The sequence below is a fragment of the Eumetopias jubatus genome, unplaced genomic scaffold, assembly GCF_037043125.1.
Source record: "Eumetopias jubatus isolate StellerSeaLion01/CBP00866 unplaced genomic scaffold, mEumJub1_p1.0 scaffold_10, whole genome shotgun sequence".
Classification (NCBI taxonomy): domain Eukaryota; kingdom Metazoa; phylum Chordata; class Mammalia; order Carnivora; family Otariidae; genus Eumetopias; species Eumetopias jubatus.
In genome coordinates this window covers 78,631,850-78,651,206 of record NW_028274816.1, presented here as the reverse complement: position 1 = coordinate 78,651,206, position 19,357 = coordinate 78,631,850, and the positions used below count along the sequence as shown (strand labels likewise).

The 19,357-nt window shown below is 54.2% G+C and overlaps 3 protein-coding genes across 4 annotated transcripts; 1 reads left to right on the top strand and 2 right to left on the bottom strand.

Annotated features, from left to right (window-relative positions):
• Positions 1 to 2,774: 2,774 nt before the first annotated feature.
• Positions 2,775 to 4,112, bottom strand: GLTPD2 (glycolipid transfer protein domain containing 2). Its single transcript, XM_088027044.1, is given in 4 exon segments — positions 2,775 to 3,312; positions 3,411 to 3,577; positions 3,820 to 3,950; positions 3,953 to 4,112. Coding segments are annotated over 4 exon segments (996 nt in total).
• Positions 3,393 to 6,961, top strand: VMO1 (vitelline membrane outer layer 1 homolog). The gene is made up of 4 exons (XM_088028029.1): positions 3,393 to 4,652; positions 4,769 to 6,107; positions 6,219 to 6,331; positions 6,604 to 6,961. Exons 2-4 carry the CDS (start codon positions 5,922 to 5,924, stop codon positions 6,899 to 6,901), a joined length of 597 nt encoding a protein of 198 aa, XP_087884155.1. The 5' UTR covers positions 3,393 to 4,652; positions 4,769 to 5,921; the 3' UTR covers positions 6,902 to 6,961.
• A 999-nt stretch (positions 6,962 to 7,960) lies between these two features.
• On the bottom strand, positions 7,961 to 13,384 carry TM4SF5 (transmembrane 4 L six family member 5). 2 transcript variants are annotated; one of them, XM_028124826.1, is made up of 5 exons: positions 13,085 to 13,384; positions 8,958 to 9,038; positions 8,503 to 8,639; positions 8,130 to 8,310; positions 7,961 to 8,052 (listed from the first exon to the last, which is right to left on the bottom strand). In XM_028124826.1, exons 1-5 carry the CDS (start codon positions 13,259 to 13,261, stop codon positions 8,038 to 8,040), a joined length of 591 nt encoding a protein of 196 aa, XP_027980627.1. In that variant the 5' UTR covers positions 13,262 to 13,384; the 3' UTR covers positions 7,961 to 8,037. The 2 variants fall into 2 exon arrangements, with proteins under 2 accessions (XP_027980627.1, XP_027980628.1); XM_028124827.2 differs by lacking the exon at positions 13,085 to 13,384 and adding an exon at positions 10,400 to 11,649 and having other exon boundaries at positions 8,958 to 9,530.
• Between the last annotated feature and the right edge of the window lie 5,973 nt (positions 13,385 to 19,357).

Sequence of the window (19,357 nt, the reverse complement as noted above, 5' to 3'; positions counted from 1 at the left end):
TAAGGAGGATGGTTGATCTATTAATTTGAGATCTTTCTTCATTTTTAAAATAGGCATTTACAGTGACAAGTTTCCCTCTGAGCATTGCTTATGCTGCATCCCTGAGTTTTGATATGTTTTGTTTTCATTTTCACTCATCTTACAATGTTTGCCCTGTGATTTCTCCTTTGACCCACTGGCTGTTCAGGAGTATGTTGTTTCTTTTCTACGTATTTGGGAATTTCTCAAATCCCTTCCTGTCACTGATTTCTAGTTTCATTTCCTTTTAGAGAATATTTTGTGACTTCAGTCTTTTAAAATGTATTTTATTTTATTTATTTTTTTAAATATGTGTTTATTCATTTATTTATTTGTCACACACAGAGAGAGAGAGCACACCAGAGCATGAGCAGGGGGAGCAGCCGAGGCAGAGGGAGAAGCAGGCTTCCCGCTGAGCAGGGAGCCTGATGCGGGACTCCATCCCAGGACCCTGGGATCACGACCTGAGCCAAAGGCAGACGCTTAACCATCTGAGCCACCCAGGCGTCCCTAAAATTTATTTAAAAAGAGAGCATGAGCGGGAGGAGGGGCAGAGGGAGAGGAAGAGAGAGAATCTCAAACAGACTCCCCACTGAGCTCGGAGCCTGACATGGGGCTCTATCCCTGAGATCATGACCTGAGCTGAAATCAAGAGTCAGACGCTTAACCGACCGAGCCACCAGGTGCCCCTGATCTTTTTTTATTTTTATTTTTTTAATTTTTTAAAAATTTATTGAGACCCTAACATGTATGTCTCTTTTGGAGAATGTCATATGTGCCCTTGAGAAGAATGTGTGTTTTGCCATTGTTGTGGGGAGCGGTCTTCCTGTGACTGCTGTAGTCCTGTACATACCACAGCTGGAACTGGTTTTTGAATTGCGAGTATGACCTAAACAATCCCCTGCTTAAAATGAACTCTGGAGATAAAGTCTTATCTCTGTAAGGTAGTTTGTCACATCCTTCTTGAACTTGCTCCTGACTACCTGTCCAGAATCACATCTCCTCTTTACTTTTTAATTTTTTATTGTAGTAAAATACAAATTACATAATGTAAAATTCAGCATTTTAACCATTTTTGATGCATGATTCAGCAGCATTAAGTATATTTGCATTACTGTGCAACCTCCTCTTTTCTTTTGGACTCTGGGCTCCGGCCATCTTTTCGTGCTCAGACATTCATTTAACAAAAAGCTATTGAATGTCCACTAGAAGACAGGCACTGTTTGAGACACTGGAGGTACATCAGGGAACAAATTTCTGTCTAGAAATTCCCTGCCCCATGCAGCTTCCATTTCTCAATGGAAAGAAAACAAAACAAATAAGTACAACATACAGCATGTTATTAGATAGTGACTCATATTAAGAAAAAAAAAACAGAGTAGGGAAGGGAAATAGGAATTGTGTGTGTGTGTGTTTGTGTGTGTTTGTGTGTGTGTGTGTGTGTGTGTGTGTGTGTGTGTGTGTGTTGAAATTTTAGAAAGAATCATCAGGGAAGGTCTCCCTGTGGAGACATTTGAGTAAAGTCCAGAAGGTACTAACGAGGGAAGTCATTTCTCCATTTGGGGGAAAAGCATTCCAGACAGAGGGAAGAGCAGGTACAAAGATCCTGAGGCAGGATCATGCCTGAAATATTGAATGCAAATCGAAGAGGTCAGTTTGGTTAGTACAGAGTCAGATCACGTAGGACCTTTATGAAGCTTTTCATCATTTTCAACTGAAAATATGATCCATTCTCAACTGAAAATATGATCCAACTGAAAATATGATCTCAACTGAAAATATGATCCAAAATATGACATTTACTGCTGAAATTAAAATTTTTTTTTCATCCGAGTGCAACAGGGAGCCCCCCTGGAAGTTTTTGAGCGTGATGGGATATGATCTATATTTTAAGAGATTACTTTGGCTGTTCTACTGAAAATACACATTAGGGAAATCGAGTATGGGACAGAGAGACAATTAGGAGGCTATTGTAAAAATCCAGGTGATAGATATCTAATAAGTAGCTGTATATATAGGGGGATTCTGGGGTGCAGGGGGAAAATGGGCTGGACTCCCAATTTGAGAGTTCCCAGCGTGTGAAATGGCCACACACTTTCCCGTTCATTATTGTTGTGGGAGTGGCCGAGGACGTCTTTTGATGAACGAACATTATCGAGCTGAGTGCCCGCTAGGTGTGAGTGCTGACGCACCGGTTTTAGGCTTGGGTAGGTGAGAGGAGAGGGTGCCACTTATTGGCAGAGACGGGGGACACACGGAGAGGTGCAGTTCTGGGAGGAGCGGAGGGATCCGCGTGGGACGTGTTGCATTTGCGGCGTGTGTGGCGGCGTCCAGGAAGGAGCCGGCTGTGCGGGGCCGGGGTTCTGGGCTGGAGCCTTGGCACGCTGCCTTGGGAGTGGCTGGGAGCGAGCCCGGGGGAGCCTGAGTCTCTCAGCTGTCGGGAACAGGGATGACACATCTTCCCACATCCATTGTTTTCTGTTTCCCTTAAGCGCCTGCCGTCATCACACGAGACGCCCTAAATCCACCGCCACCCAACCACGCTTATTCCCACAGCCCCGCCCCTCGCCCCGCGACTGCGCCGAGCGGGAGGGGCGCTACACCCACCCCGCCGGGGGCGGGCCTTGCAGGCGGTGACGTCACGCGGAGCCGTGGCTTCGACGGCCCCGGCCCCCGGCCGACAGCGGTGGGGGGGGCCGCCCGGCTGGACGCGGGGCGCTCGGGTCTCGGCGGGCCCCGGCCGCGGGGGGGGTGCCTCAGGCCAGCTGGAGGAGGCTGCGCTCGGCCAGCAAGCCCTGGGTGCGGTTGTAGACATCCTCCAGGGTGCCCGCCACCCGGACCAGTGCGGCCCGCGCCTCCGCCTCCCCGGCGCCCGGGCACGCCAGCTCGAGCCAGCGGTCGCGACCCGGGAAGGCGAGGAACGCTAGGCGGGCGGCCTGGCGGACCAGCCAGGGGTGGTGCGGGCCCAGGGCCGTGCGGTACGCGTCGCTGCACTGCGCGCCGGCGTCCGGTCCTCCGAGCGTCCCGGTCGCCACCCGGTGGAGGCAGAGCTGGGACCAGCGCAGCGCTCGGTGCAGCAAGAGCAGGATCCGTGAGCCCGAGGAGCTGGTGGTGTCTCGGGGGGCGATCCCGGGGCGCTCCAGCAGTCCCTCCCGCCGCTCCCACGCCACCATGGCCACCAGCGAGGAGTAGTGCGCCGCCTCGGGGCCGTGCACCCGAGCCTCGAGGGTTGTCACTTTAGCGAAGGCCTCGCTCGTGGCGAAGGCGAAGATGGAGCCGAGGGGAGTTAGGAACCTGCGTGTTCGGTGGCGGGCAGAGCGCGGTGGTTGGAGAGGGGGCGGGGGACCCCGGGAGGCGGGCGCCGGGTGGGGGGGGGGCGCGAGACCGCTCACCTGACCAGCGCCCTCCATCCGGCTAGGTACTGCGACAACGCCACATCCCCTTCGGGGTTCAGACTGGCGCGGAACGGCCACATCACGCGGCCCACCACCCCCTGGGGGCCCACACATTGAGGCTCTTCCCACTCGGGGGCCTCCAGGGGACCCGACTGCCGCGGGACCTGGGGGCAGACACGGGCGGAAGGGGGCGGGAGGAGAACCCCTAGCCTGCGGGGCCTGCTTCGCCCCGCAGCCCAGTGGGGCCCTGCAGAAATGAGTCCTACGGCTGGCGTCTCTCCTGCTGTACTTGGCTTCGGACGGGAGAGGGGACGCGCCGCCTGTCACCAGATCCTCAGCCTGGCCCCTCTGCCCCCGATCGGGGCCCCATCCGGAGCTCCCGGTCCCAGCCCCGTGCCGAGCATACCTGGACAGGCGATGTTCCCTCGGGAATGCACGACTGTGTCCCGGATCTGCAGCCTGAGAGGGCGCCTGGGGAGGGGCGAGACCCAGCGGTGAGGGCGCGAGGAGGGGGTCTAGTTTCCCAGCGCTTGGCTTCCCGGGTCCTCCCAGAGCCGAGGGAAGGGACCACTCACGAAAGCTCCAAGCGCAGAGATAAAGAAGCAGCAGCAAGAGGAGCGCGAGAGAAATCGCGTGGCGGACCCAGCGCCGCGAGGCCAGCGGAAGCAGCGCGACCCCCACGGCCGCTGCTGGGGCCATCGCCCCCTCTCCAGCCCCAAGCCAGCCCTTGTCCCTGCGCCTCGGGAGAAGCCTGCGGTGCCCTAAGTTGTTAAGGGTTAATAATTAACCTACTAAGTCCCCTTCCCCTGTGCTCTTTGCCCCAGAGGGCAGCATCCCAGCGGAGAACAGGATGAAGAAGATTGGGGGGGGGGGCCGATTCAGCAGCAACCACTTGTCTCCGCGCTTGCCTTATGTGTAGGGCCAGGCTGTGTAAGAGGGAAGAGGGGCTGGGGTGAGAACCGGCTCCCCCACCCAGCAGTGGGTGTGGGCCCTACGCTTACTGGGCTTGAATTCCCGCTGCCGTAAATTGAGGACAATAAATAATAGGTACTTTGTCGATCTCATCCGAGGGTTAGCTGATATCGTATGTGCAAACACTGTACATGGAAAAGCTGACCACAATTGCTCCGTAACTCTTAACCTATGAAGTTCAAACATAGGGCAACTGGGATCCAGGAAGCACCCACTTTTAAATTCACAATCCTGTCTTCAGGGGACCTGTCTTGATCTGGATGCTTTGTATGTTAGGCTTTAACTGTTTACATTTTTGTGGTTTAATTCCTTTTAAACTCCAGATTGGTTCTGGTTCTCCGGTTATTCATTTTTTCGCGTGTGTGATTTTATTTTTTTTTAAGTAATCTCTATGCCCAACGTGGGATGAACTCATGGCCCGAAGATCAAGGGTTGCATGCTCTACGGACTGAGCCAGGCAAGCACGCCCCCCACATTATTCTTCAAACCAAACTTTAGTAACTATTTCTGCATCCAGGCCCTGTACTAGGCCTCAAGGAGACAACAGAACCTTCACACAGCTCAAGGTCCATTGGAAAATGTATCGTCTGTCTCCCCCACACAGATGTGGGCTCCAATGAAGACAGGGGCCTCGTTTTTCCCGGTTGCTGTTCTATTTGCAGCACTTAGAATATTGCCTGGGCCCAAATACATTGTTGCTATATAAATATATATTGAATAAACACAGGAAAGTGTGGAGAGCGGGCAAATCGGGTGGTGTGCCCCGTGATAGATGAGCCATTCTTTTTTCTTCCCAAATTAGGAGTCCACCTGGTGGTCATAGCTAGGACAACATTCAGGGGAAGGACCCAGGAAACGCCAGAAGAAACAGCATCTCTTGCTCCTAGGGGGTTCTCAATCCCCTGTCCATAAACTTCCTAGAATTGTTCCTGTCTGTGTATACTTTCTTCTCAGGGGAAGGGGTACCCCAGATTCTCTGGGAGTCAGGGCCCCAACCCCTATGAGGATCCTTTCTAGCTCCCACAGTTTCTGGATTCTTGCCCCATCTCTCCCTCTAATGCTCCCTCAAATCCTGGAGGTCCCTAAGGTTGCTGCTGACCAATCCTGTGCAGCATTTCAGAGCATCACTTCCAGCCCTAGACTTAGGCTCTCCACTTCCCAGTGTAGGAGCTGGGAGTTTGCCAGCTTGCTGACCTTGACCTTAGACAAGTTGCTTGCCATTTCTACGCCCTGGTTCCAACACCTGCGGAATAGAAAGGGTAATCCCCACCTCCTATACTAGTTATGAGGATTGAATAACAAGGCCTGCAGGACTTAACCACAAGTCACAGCCTGGAGTAAATGTTCAGCAGGGGGTGGTTTATTCAAATGGTCAGTTCTCTTTGTCTTCCCGAGCAGAGAATGGAGTCTGCAGGGTTCCCGGAACGGATTAGTTTCGGGTGTCACTTAATCCGGGAGGCCCTTCCGTAATCAGAGCCTTCAGAGCAGCAGAGAGGGGTATAAATTGCGAACGGGGCCCAGCTCACAGGCTGCAGGATGGAGAGGGGGGCCAGAGCCCAGCTGTGGCTCCTGCTGTGGGTTACCTGCTGCGGACACGCACAAGCCCACCACCTGAGTGACTACACTTCGGTCATCGAAGTGACCAATGGGGGTCCTTGGGGCGACTGGGCCCGGCCTGAGATGTGTCCTGATGGATCCTTTGCCAGCGGGTTCTCGCTCAAGGTGGGGGTTCAGGCCTCGGTCTCCGAGGAGGGAGACGCACGACCCCGTACCCGGGGACACAGGCTAGCAATCTTTTAACTGGTCCTTGTTCCTCTGCTTCTCCCGGCCCAGGAGGAGCCCCCCCAAGGCATTCCTGGCGACGACACTGCTTTGAACGGGATCCGACTGCACTGCTCAGGCGGGAACGCGGAGAGCAACACGCACGTGGAGTCCCAGTCTGGAAGGTGCGGGACAGGGGCCAAGGGCCCCCAGGATGCGGCTGTGCCCCTTACCCTCTGTTACACGCCCACCCTCCCCGCTACAATGTTCCTCCAGGGCTGTGGGGCAGTTTAGAGCTGGGGAGTGGGTGGAAGACCTCCCCTCTGCCCCTCGGTGGAGGTCGGGTGACGGACCCCACCCACCCGGGTCCCGCAGCACCGGCTGAGGAGTCCCCAAGGCTCGGTCGGAATGGGGGTGGGGAGGACCCAGAGGCAGCGCCTCTCCCCTTCCCTCGCAGGTGGGGCGTGTGGAGTGAGCCCCTGTGGTGCCCCGGCGGTGGCTTCCTCGAGGCTTTCTCACTGCGCGTGGAGGCCCCCAAGACCCTTGTGGACAACACGGCGGCCAACAACGTACGCTTCCGCTGCTCGGACCACACGGAGCTGGAGGGGCCCGGCCTGGCCTGGGGCAACTTTGGAGAATGGAGTAAGCCCTGCCCCAAAGGCATGTGCGGTTTGCAGACCAAGGTGGAGCGGCCGAGGGGCCTCCTGGATGACACCGCCCTGAACGACGTGCGCTTTTTCTGCTGCCACAATTAACGAGGGCGCCCGCCCCGGGGCCAATCCCACCACTCGCTATTAAAGCTTCTCTGTCTTGGCTCTGGTCTGGCTTGTTTCAGGGGTAGGAAACTGCTGTCTCCTTGTCTTCCTCCCAGCCTGACACTGGGCCAGGCCCAAAGTCGGGTTTGGGCTCAGGTGTCCTGGCAGGCCACTGAAAGGTACGGACCCAAGGAAAATGCCCTTAAGCACAGTTCTGCGCCCGAGTTAAGGAAGTCCCTGGCTTCCTGAGGGCGTCTGCAGACACCTCGTCCTCATTAAGAGCTCAGACTGTTTCCTTTCCGAACTACCAGTGACCTCAGATAGAGAAACTTCTACCAAGTTAGGAGACGATAAAGCTGGAACCCCTTAAACTTTCATTTTCTAAAGCTTATTTTTCACAGTGTCCTTCCTTTCCCTACAACAGTTAAAGAGTGGCTTTTCCAAGTACGGATTTCCGCTTGGGAACTTTGTCCTTGCTGCTCCCCACCTGGAACCCCCCAGCTACCCAGCTGGCTAACCGATTCACTAGATTTCAGCTCCAATTCCACTTTCTCAGACTTCACCTTATCTTAAAACGTCCCTCCAGGGGCGCCTGGGTGGCTCAGTTGGTTAGGCGACTGCCTTCGGCTCAGGTCATGATCCTGGAGTCCCGGGATCGAGTCCCGCATCGGGCTCCCTGCTCGGCGGAGAGTCTGCTTCTCCCTCTGACCCTCTTCCCTCTCGTGCTTTCTATCTCTCATTCTCTCTCTCTCTCTCTCAAATAAATAAATAAAAAATCTTAAAAAAAAAAAGTCCCTCCAGCAGCCAACACCTATCCCATTACCAGCGTGTTTTTTTAAAAAAGTGAAGTAATCCACTGCCTTTTCAAAAAAACTGTACCCATCTTAGACCCCTGGGTTGTTAAAATTCTTTGAGCGCACAGAACTTGCCGGTCTTGTTTACCACTGTATTTGAGCGCACACCGACAGCTCAGTAACTCCTAGCTAACACTTGCAGGGGGCCCAAAGAGGAGCGCCCCCAGGCCCCTCTGTATCTGGAGGCATCATCTGAGACGCGCAGGCGAGTTCAAAGGTTTATTTCCAGGGCGGGGTGGGCCAGGCGCGCGTCCAAGAGCGAGCAGGCCGGTCAGCGCAGCCTCAGCGAGGGGTGCCCTGCGGAAAAGAGAAGGTGAGGACGCAGCCAGGGAGCACGGAGGCTCTCGCTCCAGCTCCAGCCCTCGCCGCCCCACCTCCTTCCTGCAATCGCCGCAGAAGACACCGAGGGTGGCGTTCACCAGCTGCACCCCGCACAGCACGATCTCCAGGCACGAGGCGGCCACCAGCAGCGAGAAGAGTGTCACATTCCAGGAGACCACGCCAGGCGGCTCCACGCACAAATTCCACAGAGTACGGTTCTGCAAGTAAGAGCCTCTGCGGGGTGGGGGGCAGGGTCACGTGGGAGAGGTAGGGCACTCGGAGTGTCCTCCCTCCAGCCCCGCGCAGGCGCTGAGGGGGGTTTGGCCCACGTGGAGGTGGCTTCCGCGAAGGCGCACCCCGTTCCCGGGTCCCCGAGTTCCCCATCCAGGTGGGAAAGGCAGGGTAGGGGGGCGCGCGAAGCCTTACTTGGTGTCTCTGAAGTGGTAATCCCACCCGCGGTCCGTTAAGCATTTGGGTCCAATTCGGAGGCCGGCTCCCGACACCGAGAGGCAGTAGATGGCCCCCAGCACCCCGAAGGCCGAGGAGAAGATGGAGCGCAGCATCTGGATGCGCAGTGCAAGGGGAGGTGAGCGGGGCCGCCTCCTCCCGCGTGCGCGCACCTTACCTCGCCCGGCTCGAGGCGCGGGAGAAATTCGTCTCCCGGCAAAGCCCGGGGCTGGGCCTCGCGGAGGTTCGTGGGAGTCCTGGCTCCCTTTGCAGGCCCACTGAGGCTGAAGTTGGGGGGCGAGGGAGGGGCGAGGCAGAGCTGGGACTCTGCTGGGGGGGAGCTCCCGGGGCTAGGGGGACCGTGGCTTCAGGTGTGGCTCTGCGGAGGCGGGTTCAGAGACCCAGCCCGAGTCCTGCCCGCGTTTGGAGCTTACCCTGCAACGATTTCCACAGCAGCCTGCACCACAACAGCCCTTGCCCCCTGCCCGAACCGCTGAGATGCCCGGACACAGCACCTGCGGAGGAGGGTCGGTGTGACAGCAAGCCCCCCACCCCATCCTCCACACGGTTCGGGCATCGTGCATGGGTGCTCATCTTCCTCCTGGAGCTGCCTGGGATGCCCTCAGCCCTCTGGACCATGGGAAGACCTTGTCTCCATTACTCCCCGAGAGCCTTTGGGTTCTACTTTATTTATCATTATCTACGTGCCTACTTACCTGTGTTCAGATTGCAGCTTCCACGAGGGCAGGGCCCAATGGTAGCCTCCACAAATCTTGGCACCTAGTAGGTGCCCCACTGAGCCGGAGTCAGGGGGCCTGGGGTTGAGGCCCACCCTGTGCTCACTTCACACTCTGTGAATTGATTCATCTCTGTGGGTCTTCAAGACCTACCTCACAGGGCTGTGCTCAGGATTTAATGAAATAACAGGCCGACCTGAGGTCAAGACTGGCTCAGTACAGGTCCCCTCGGCAGCAGGAAGGATCAGTGGTGCTGGAGTGTCTGGTGAGCTGGGACCGGGTGGGGGGGGGGGAGGGTGTCAGTGAATGCTCTGATGGGAAGTGTAGGGACTCCCAAGGCCCAGCCCTGCACCTTCCTGTCCTTCTTCCTCCTGTGCCCCTCCTCCCAGAGCCCAACCCTGTCCTCTGGGACAGTACTCGCCCCCAGATTCAAATCTACCTCCTTTCAGTGTCTCGGCTCAAACCAGCCAGCCTCAGACTGACCTCGCAGGTCCGCCAGAGCTCCCCAAGTTCACCTCCCTGTGACTTTTTTTTTTTTTTTTGTCTCCATCAGTGTTAATATTCTTCAGGTCACCAACACTAGAAAGCTGGAATCCTTCACCCCCAGCCAGACCTCAAGTCTTCTCGACTTTTCCTTTAGCGATTCTCTAATCTTTCTGTCCTTCTGTCTCTGCACGGTCCCGTCCCCGATCACCTCCCACAAGGAGGACCTTCTCAGCTTCTCTATGAGTCGTCTGTATCTCTTGCCCCTGTGCGGCTGAACACTCCATCCTCCATTGCTCCCACCACAGTGAACGTAGCTTTCAACGGGGACTTTTCTCTGCCCAAAGCCTTCAGGGTGTCCTCAGAGAGTAGCCCATCAAGACTGAGCTCCGGGAGGGGAGCCTGGGTGGCTCAGTCGGTGGACCGTCCGCCTCTTGGTTTTCGGCTCAGGTTACGATCTCAGGGTCATGGGATCGAGCCCCACGCCGGGCTCCGTGATCAACGTGGAGTCTGCTTGGGATTCCTCGTCTCCTTCTCCCCCTGTCCTTCCCCCCACTCACGTGCACACACACACTCCCACCCTAAAATAATAAATAATAATAAAGTCTTAAAATAATAAAGTCTCCAAAAAAAAAAAAAAAAAAAAGCAAACAAACCGCGGCTGAGCTCCAGGAAGGCATCCGAGGCTCCTCGCTTTGGCTCTAGTCTTAATCTCTTGCACCGCGCCAGGTTCTTCGCCCATCTCTGGAATTCTATAGCTCTCTTGATCTTTGCCTCCCTGTGTGCCCAGTGTGGTACAGAGTGTACCAGGCAGCATTTTGTTTCTCCCTAGAGGTGGCGCTGAGGGTTTTGATCCTGTTATCTCTTGCATCGTGACCTCACAGGGAGCTGAGCGGAGTTCTGCTGGATGCTCCCTCTCCTCTCTTTCATGTCCCCCAGCAGGTCTAGAACCAGTGCTGGCCCCTTTGCTTCACCTCTCTGGGTAGGACACTTAACTGGGAAGCTCCAGGATCCCAAGACACCTAGAATTTGGGATTGACCAGTTTCGAACGACCAGCTACCTCTTTGAGATTTCTACTCTCTTAAAGTGTTTAAGTTCCTTTTGTTGTCCGAGCTGCTCTGCCTTACTCTGTGTCAAGAGAAGGGTCGCGGTAAGTGCGGAAGGAAGCCCTGAGTTTACAGCTCCCGTCTGCTTCCTTGGCCCCTGGCCCATTCTCAGCCACTATCAACTCTCCTGGACAACCGCAGTGACCTCCGTCTGCGCTTACGTCACCAGCTCCCCTCCAACTCTTCCTCCGCACAGCAACCAGTGAGACCTTCTAAATCCAGCAGGGTATGGAGCAACTAAAGCTCTCCGAGTTTGCTGATGGGAATGAACGTGGGATAAGAACTTCAGAAAACTTTTTGGCAATATCTATCAGCACTGCATACTTGCACACCTTAAGAATTAACAGTTTCACCCCCTAGGTATCCATCCAACAGCCACGCAAACAGAACTTCACCTGAAGACATTTACAGGAAGGTTTATAGCAGCATTACTTGTAATAAACCCAAGTTGGGGCCTATCTAAAAGGCCATCAACAGTAGGATGTTTAAATTAATTGCGGTCCATTCACACACTGGAATGCACCAGAAATAATAGACTACGTGTCTACCTAATGATACCGAAGAACCTCACAAACATATGTTGAGCTAGAGAAGCCAGACACAAAATTGTTATACTGGATGATTCCATTTATATAAAGTGTCGAACACGCAAAACTAGCCTACGGGGCTAGAAATCAGGGTAGTGGGGACTCTCATGGGCGTAAAGCCTGGTGTGGGAGGCCTGTCTGGGATTCTGGTAATGACCTGTATCTTGGTCTGAGTGCTGGGTACATGGTGGGTTCACTGTAAAAATTCACTAGGCTGGGGCACCTGGGTGGCTCAGTTGGTTAAGCGTCTGCCTTCGGCTCAGGTCTTGATCCCGGGGTCCTGGGTTCGAGCCCTGCATCGGGCTCCCTGCTCAGCGGGGTGTCTGCTTCTCCCTCTGCCTGCCACTCCCCCCCTGCTTGTGTTCTCTTTCTCTCTGTCAAATAAATTAATAAAATCTTAAAAAAAAAAGGTATACTCTCTTGCTTACACGTGAAATTCAAAGAGGATAGAAAATGATGTTTAGAAGAAAAATGCTATAAACAGTGCCCACCCCCAGCATGCTGCTTCCTGTCCTTGGTCATACCTACTCCTGTCTGAAACCATCTTGCTCATTTGTTTACTTTGCTCACCGAGGATTAATCGAGTGCCCGTCAAGTACAGGGGCACTGGACCAGGCAGGTACCTGGCACACGGAGCCAGCGAAACAGGCAGTCCTTGCTCTCATGGAGCTCCCGTTCCCGCTTCCGTGATACTGCGTTCTCTGCAGCGGGAACCCAGCTCCAGGGAGAGCAGGGACGTGGCCTGCGTCCCCGGGGAGCAGCAGGGACTGACTGTGCCGGCAAGCGGCTCAGGGCCTGGAGGTGGGAAGAGCGCAGCTGGCAATGAGCATGGGTGGGGGGCATGCCCGGCGTGGGGATCCCCACCCCCAGGCGGGCTGGAGAGGAGTGCAGTGTGACACTGGGGGAGTGTGTAGGGAGGAACGTCTCTGTGGCCAGAGAAAGAGGCAAAGGAAGGGACCTTCGTCCATCCAGGGACTTTCATCCATGGGTGGGGGGGGATTCATCTGAGTAGTGAGGAACCCTGCTGGGTAGGTCTCCTGTCTTCATCCCACGATGCTGTTAAACTACCCTGACCTTCCAGAAGTTCCCCCAAACAGGGAGGGTTTGGAGGGTGGAGGGGAGGAGGTCCGGGAGAGACGTCTCCCCTGCCCCCACTTGTGACAGGTGCGAGTCTCCGGGAAGACCTGGGCACCTTCTCCAGCACGCTGACCTGAGTTCTGGGTTGGTGCAGCACCGGGTGGGCATCCAGAAGTGTGGGCCGCGAGTGAGGGGACCTGGAGGTGACCCTGCTCCTGACGCCAGCGTCCCCATACCCACACTCCATGCCCGTGATCAGCTTGCCCTGATAAGCGCCCCCACAGCTAGCTCTTCCCAGCGGTGTCTTAGCATCTGCTGCAGGGCAGGGGCTGGGAGGGACAGGTAGGATGCCCTCCCTACCCAGAAGGGAAGCTGCTTAGAGGCTCCTTCCTTCCTTCCTTCTCTTTTCCCATGCACGTTCAGCTCAGGTGCTGAACTCACAGGTGCTCAGTATCTGGGGGCGGCCTGGGAGGCTCCAGGCCTCCACCAGGCCACTGCCACCCGGCCCCGCCCCTCTCCCCTCTGCGCGTGCTCAGGACCCCGCTGCCCAGTGGTGTCCAGTCCGCTCACCATCAGGCCCCCGCCGAAGAAGCCAGCCATGAGCCAGACTTGTATGCTGAGCTGGTTGACGTTGGTCCAGGTGGTCTTGCCCTGAGGCACCAGCAAAAGGGCATTGGCCAGGATGCAGATCAGGGACAGGGGGATGAGGGAGAGCCCCACGAAGCGGGAGCACTTTCCAGTGCACATGGTGAGGCAGCCACAAGGATGCAAGCCCTGAGTGAAAGTAAGCCCGGGTTCCCAGGTCCAGAAAAAAAAACCAACAAGCCCGGAGCAAGGTACAAAGGTTGGGGAGAGATAAGAGAGAAGCGGGAGACCGGGCAAAGAGGAGGTGACGGTGGAGGGGGTGGGGAGCTTGACACAGAGGAAGTGGCCTGAGGTCAGTGTGTGTTCTTGCTCCTTTCCTGCATGCACCTGCAGCTCTCAGCATCCCCCCCCCCACCCCCGTGAGCTCCTCGCCGGCTTTGTGACTCAGCCAGGCCCCGAAGCCTGAGTCCCTGTGGCTTTGAGGGCGTGAAAGCTGGAGTGACCCCATGTCTTGTGTGGTAGGTCGTGCGGATGAAATGGGACCGTGTGAGGAGCGTTTTGTAAAATGGGCTGTGCTCAGCGGGCGTGCGGTGGCCCCCACGCTCCCAGTGGGCCCTCGAGGAAGGGCCTTCCTGGAAGGAAACTAAGAGGGTGCTGGTGGACCCTCATCATCTGCTCATTTCTGTTGTCAGTACTTGTTTAAAAAGCCCTCCTCCATGGGCGCCTGGGTGGCTCGGTCGGTGAGGCACCTGCCTTCGGCTCAGGTCATGATCCCGGGGGCCTGGGATGGAGGCCCGCATCGGGCTCCCTGCTCGGCGGGAGGTCTGCTTCTCCTTCTGCCCCCCACCCCCCTTGCTCATGATCTCTCTTTCTCACACTCTCTCTCAAATAAATGTATAAAATCTCAAAAAATAATAATAAACTTAAAAAAAAACCCCAAATCATAGGGATTCTGAAAATTTCCTGCAAAACGAGGGGCGGGGCACATCATCCTGAAGACTGAGAGAAAGAAAAGAACACTGGAGAAATACTTACTGTAGGATTTGGGTGGGATTTTCAGAAAGGTTTTCACTAGAATTCTCCTGGAAGCAGGAGCAGAGCACCGTAACATAGAAAGGTTGGGCCGCGAAGGCGCCAGCATGTATTTGGGGGAGAAAAGAGAGAATTGCACAGAACCTCAAAATGCGCAGAGAGAATCGAAGCCCACATGGGAGAGCAGGACTGCCACGGGGCCGGAGTGAGTGAAGGGTGCAGGGGACACGCTCGAGATGTCCCGGGTAAGGCAAATGGCTGTTTCCAATGACCCGGTAGAGCTGGTGGCCGAGACGCCCCAGTCCACAGTCTGCGTGAGGAGCAAGCTGCTCTGGGCATGGGTCCACCTGTGTCCGCTGGTCAAAAGGCACAGTGCATCCTAGTAAGATGTTAAAAGCCAGCCGAACCTGGATTCATCCTGAAGAACCACATCATGAAAGGATACATGTAGGCAGCGTTAAAGGTCACCTAGAAAGGAACAAAAATTGGCCTGGCCCGAGATTTCTCTGCGGCCCTAAATGCCGGAAGACAGAGAAACGGGGTCTATGATTCTGACAGCAAGCAAAGCACTATGTCCCAACAATCGTATGAATATCCAAGGTGCTTTTTGTGTGTGGGAAGGGCAGTAGAATCACATTTCTGAGAATGCTTGGGTTTGAAATACAACTGTGTCTCTTTCTTCTCCTTTATTAATTCCTTTTAAAAGTATTTGCAGTCACTGAGAGATGTAGTAAAAGAAAAATCCCCCAAGTGGGGAAGTCCTGACGTAACTCTAAATAACTTTTATCAAACTGAGTTGTGAAGCTGAATGTCGGTTTCAAAAAGAAAAGCCTCTCAAAGAGAAAAATACATATAAATCCTAAAAATTATATTAACAGTTGTAAAGATGTCCATGGTTTATTGTGTGCTGTGCCCAGAGTCCATTTTAAGGAAATAAACATGAAATAACAGAAAACCCAACTCTACTGAAACCAAAAGGGAATCTATTGGTTCAGGTAATCAAAACGTCCAAAGGTAGAACTAACTTTCAAACATGATTGATAAAGAAGTCATCGATAGGCTGGACTTCATTAATATTAAAAACTTGTGCTCTGCAGGAGGCACCATCAGGAGAATAAGACAAGCCACAGACAAGGAGAAAGTATTTGCAAAAGACACAGCTAATCAAAGACTGTTACCCAGGACATACAAAGCATTCTTAGGGGACACCTGGGTGCCTTAGTTGGTTAAGTGTCTGCCTTCCACTCGGGTCATGATCTTGGGGTCCTGGGATCGAGCCCCCACGTCAGGCTCCCTGCTCAGTGGGGAGTCTGCCTCTCCCTCTCCCTCCCCCTGCTCGTGTGTGCTCTCTCCCTCTCAAATAAATAAATAAAGTCTTTTAAAAAAGCAACAACTCAACAATAAAAGAAAGAACAGCCCGATTAAAAAATTGGGCAAAAGACCCAAATAGACACCTCCCCAAAGAAGATATCTAGCTGGCAAATAGCATATAAAAAGAAGTTCCACATCATGTCATTAAGGAACTGCAAATACCCCAATAACAACGGGACACTGCCACACACCTACGAGAATGGCCAAAATCCAAAATGTTGACAATACTAAGTGCTGACGAAGATGTGGGGAGACAGAAACTCTCAGTCCCTGCTGGTGGGAATGCCACATGATGCAGCCGCTTTGGAAGAAAATCGCAGTTTCTTATAAAACTAAACATGCTCACCATACAGTCCCACAATTGGACTTTTAGGTATTTATCCAAACGAGTCAAAAACCTAGGTCCACACAAAAAACCCTGCACATGACGTTTATAGCGGCTTTATTCTGGACTGCTAAAACTTGGAAGCACCCGGGCGCCTGGGTGGCTCAGATGGTTGGGCGTCTGCCTTCGGCTCAGGTCATGATCCCAGAGCCCTGGGATAGGGTCCCGCATCGGGCTCCCTCCTCCTTGGGAGCCTGCTTCTCCCTCTGCCTCTCTCTCTTTCTCTCTCTGTCTCTCATGAATAAATACAAATAAAAAAAAATCTTTAAAAAAAAAAAAACTTGGAAGCACCCAAGATGCTCCGTGGTAGGTGAGTGGATAAATAGACTGTGGTCCATCAGGACAATACGTTATTGTTTAGCGCTAAAAAGCAATGAGCTTTCAGTCCACAAAAAGACAAAAATGAGACTTAACTGCATAATGCTAAGTGAAAGAAGCCAATCTGAAAAGGCCACGCACTACGTGATTCCAGCCCTAGGATGCGTGGGAAAAGGCAAAACTCTGGGGACGGTAAAAAGGGCCGCGGGTGCGGGGGGCTGGGGAGGGGAGAGGGATGGACAGACAGAGCAGAGTGCATGTTTGGGGCAGTGACATTATTCTGTGTGATGCTGTCATGGTGAACCCAGGTCGTGATAGGCGTTTGTCCAACACCAAAAGTAAACCCCACCGTAAAGTGTGGCCTTGGGTGATAATGATGAGTTTGTGTAGGTTCACTGACTGTAACACACGCACCACGCTGGGGTTAGGTGTTGACCGTGGGGGGGCCCCGGCGGTGTAATGGACACACTCTATACTTTCCACTCAATGTAGTGGCCTTGAACTGCTCCAGAAAAGAAGTCTGGTTAAAAAAAAAAAAAAAAAAGTCTCCAAGCTAAGAGAGTAGATTTTTTTTTAAAGATTTTTATTTATTTATTTGACAGAGAGAGACACAGCGAGAGAGGGAACACAAGCAGGGGGAGTGGGAGAGGGAGAAGCAGGCTCCCCACTGAGCAGGGAGCCCGACGTGGGGCTCGTTCCCAGGACCCTGGGATCATGACCTGAGCTGAAGGCAGATGGTTAACCAACTGAGCCACCCAGGTGCCCCAAGAGAGTAGATCTTAAAAGTTCTCATCACGAGAAAAAAATAATTGCATCAATGTGAGGCGCTGGATGTCAAGTACACTTCTGTTGGGGATCGGTTTACGGTAAATGCATGTCCCTGTTAAACCTATGGAGCCTTATATCGGTTACATCTCCCTCTTACAAAGTCTTCAAAAAGTTTGCACTGTGTTTTCAAGTGGAGACAAAAGTCTAAGGCGTTTAGAAAGGCACAAAAACAAAGTAGTGGGGTGAAGATTTGGTGAGCGCTGAGAGTCCGTCCTGAGGCCAGCACCTGCAGAACAGGGAAAGGAGCAGCGGCTTGGGAGGCGCCACTGGGGACAGTCGTGGGGGCTCCTGGGAACTGCTGCCTCAGCAGGGCCCCCCGCTGATGATCGATGATCAGTGATCCATCGCACAGAGCACGGGATCGGGTGGCAAACGTGGAAGACATCGGTAACTCGATCAGGACGTGATTCAGGAGTCAGACTGAAGACATGTTGGAAATAGGACAACTGGAGTTTATTTTGCGTATAGCTTTCTGCCCCTGGTATGCGCCAGGGTGATTTTTCAAGGGGCCTGAAATTCACATAGAATACACATTTTAAGCGTTAAGAAAGCATCATGTTACGGCTTAACTGGAGGCATTTCTTCTTCGCGAGACACAGAGTCTGGTGGTGCAGTTGCAGGTGTCTGAGGTTAAGTGAGACTCAGGGGCCCAGATCTACTAGCAATTCGGGACGATGAAGGACAGATACGGAGGCAGGGGCTAAGAGAGGCGGGCGGCCGTGGCTCCGTATCCCGGGGGGTCAGGGAATCGGAGGCACAGAGCCGGAGGCAGGAGGCCGGCGCTCCTAGGCCAGGGCTCCTCAAGCCTGACTCCATACCCCGCCTCCCCGCCGGGGGCGCCTCCTTAAAGTACTGTGGGAAGTGAGGCTGTAGGGGCCTGCATGTCGCAAATACTGCACCGCCGAGCCCCTCCTGGCCCGTGAGAACGTTTTTCAAAGTTCTGTAACCCGCTGAGCAAGCGGGAATTAGCATTCCGTGTCAGCGGAAGTGGAGGGGGAGCTGAGGTGCGGGCCTGTGTGCAGGGGGCCTACGGATGTTAGCAGCGGGCCTGCAGGACATGGCAACAGTAACTAACATCGTTGTCCTGGCGAAGCTGTTTGCCAGGCTCTGAGCACTCGATGCATCTTGACTCCCATCCTTCTGGTAACCACCCACGAGGAACTGGAAGGGTTCCCGTCACCCCTGTGCTGCGAACGAGGAAACCTGGCTCCAGGGTCTGAGCTCCTGACCATGACTCTCTGTCGCTTCCGCTCGGAGAGGGGAGGCCGGAGGTCGGGAGGAGAGGTCATGGAGGCTGGCGTGGCTCAAGAGGCCCGCAGGCTCTGGGCAGAGGCTCTGGGGGCCCCCAGAGGTTAGCGTGATTAGGATTGGGGCGAGGGGTCGGAGGTGCGCACAGAGAGGAAGGCAGGGGCTGGGTTTCGCGGGGCCTTGGGAGGCATTTAGGGGGCTCTGGAGGGTTCTAAGCAACAGGGTGACATGATTCTATTTGTTTTTAAAGGGGCCATTTTGGTGGTGTCTGGAGCGGGGATTGTAAGGGGGAGGTGCAAGCAGGGAGACCAGGTGTCGGGAGGCTGTCACAGTCCAGATGACAAGTGATGTGGGGGCGGGGGGCTCACCGTTGAAAACCCATGTGCAACTTCTGACCCTCCCAACGGCTTAACCACTGATAGCCTAGCATCGGCCAGAAGCCCTTCTGCTAACACACACAGTCGATGAACACGTCTTTTCTATATTCCGGCTGGATTCTTACAATAAAGTGAGAGAACCACAGGAAAATGCACTTAGAGTGCTGTATCGACTGGAAAAACCCGTGTATAAATGGCCCCGCGCGGTTCAAAACTGTGTTGTCTGAGGGTCAACTGTCTATTCATTTCGGGGTCCCTCCTTGCCCAGGGCCATCTTCCTAACAGGTGCAGAAATCTCCCGGCCGAGCATGGGGCCAGATTCGAGCAATAACGGCCACCCGTATCTGTAATTTTATCAACATTATCTGGGGATGTGTTTCACTTCTTGATTTAATTAGGGAGACTCTTGGCTCATTATTTTACTCGCGACTTCGCACCAAGAAATACAAGTTAAAAATGCTTTTAAGGGGAGCCTGGGTGGCTCAGTTGGTTGAGTGTCTGCCTGTCTGTCTTCGACTTAGGTCGTGATCCCGGGGTCCTGGCATCGAGCCCTGCATTGGGCTCCCTGCTCAGTGGGGAGTCTGCTTCTCTCCCTCCCTTTGCCCCTCCCCCAGCTTGTGCTTTCTCTCTCTCAAATAAATAAGTAAAATCTTTTAAAAAATGCTTTTAAAATTTTAAAGGAAGGAGTGCCTGGGTGGC

What these genes read in the sequence shown, in the direction of transcription:
- TM4SF5 (XM_028124826.1), bottom strand. Translation starts at nt 13,261, where the DNA reads ATGTGCACTGGAAAGTGCTCCCGCTTCGTGGGGCTCTCCCTCATCCCC. An exon ending in TCTTCGGCGGGGGCCTGATG is followed by an intron (nt 9,039 to 13,084) that starts GTGAGCGGACTG and finishes CCTCCTCCGCAG; the next exon opens with GTGCTGTGTCCGGGCATCTC. An exon ending in TACCACTTCAGAGACACCAA is followed by an intron (nt 8,311 to 8,502) that starts GTAAGGCTTCGC and finishes CCCACCCCGCAG; the next exon opens with AGGCTCTTACTTGCAGAACC.
- VMO1 (XM_088028029.1), top strand. Translation starts at nt 5,922, where the DNA reads ATGGAGAGGGGGGCCAGAGCCCAGCTGTGGCTCCTGCTGTGGGTTACC. An exon ending in CCAGCGGGTTCTCGCTCAAG is followed by an intron (nt 6,108 to 6,218) that starts GTGGGGGTTCAG and finishes CTCCCGGCCCAG; the next exon opens with GAGGAGCCCCCCCAAGGCAT. An exon ending in GTGGAGTCCCAGTCTGGAAG is followed by an intron (nt 6,332 to 6,603) that starts GTGCGGGACAGG and finishes CTTCCCTCGCAG; the next exon opens with GTGGGGCGTGTGGAGTGAGC.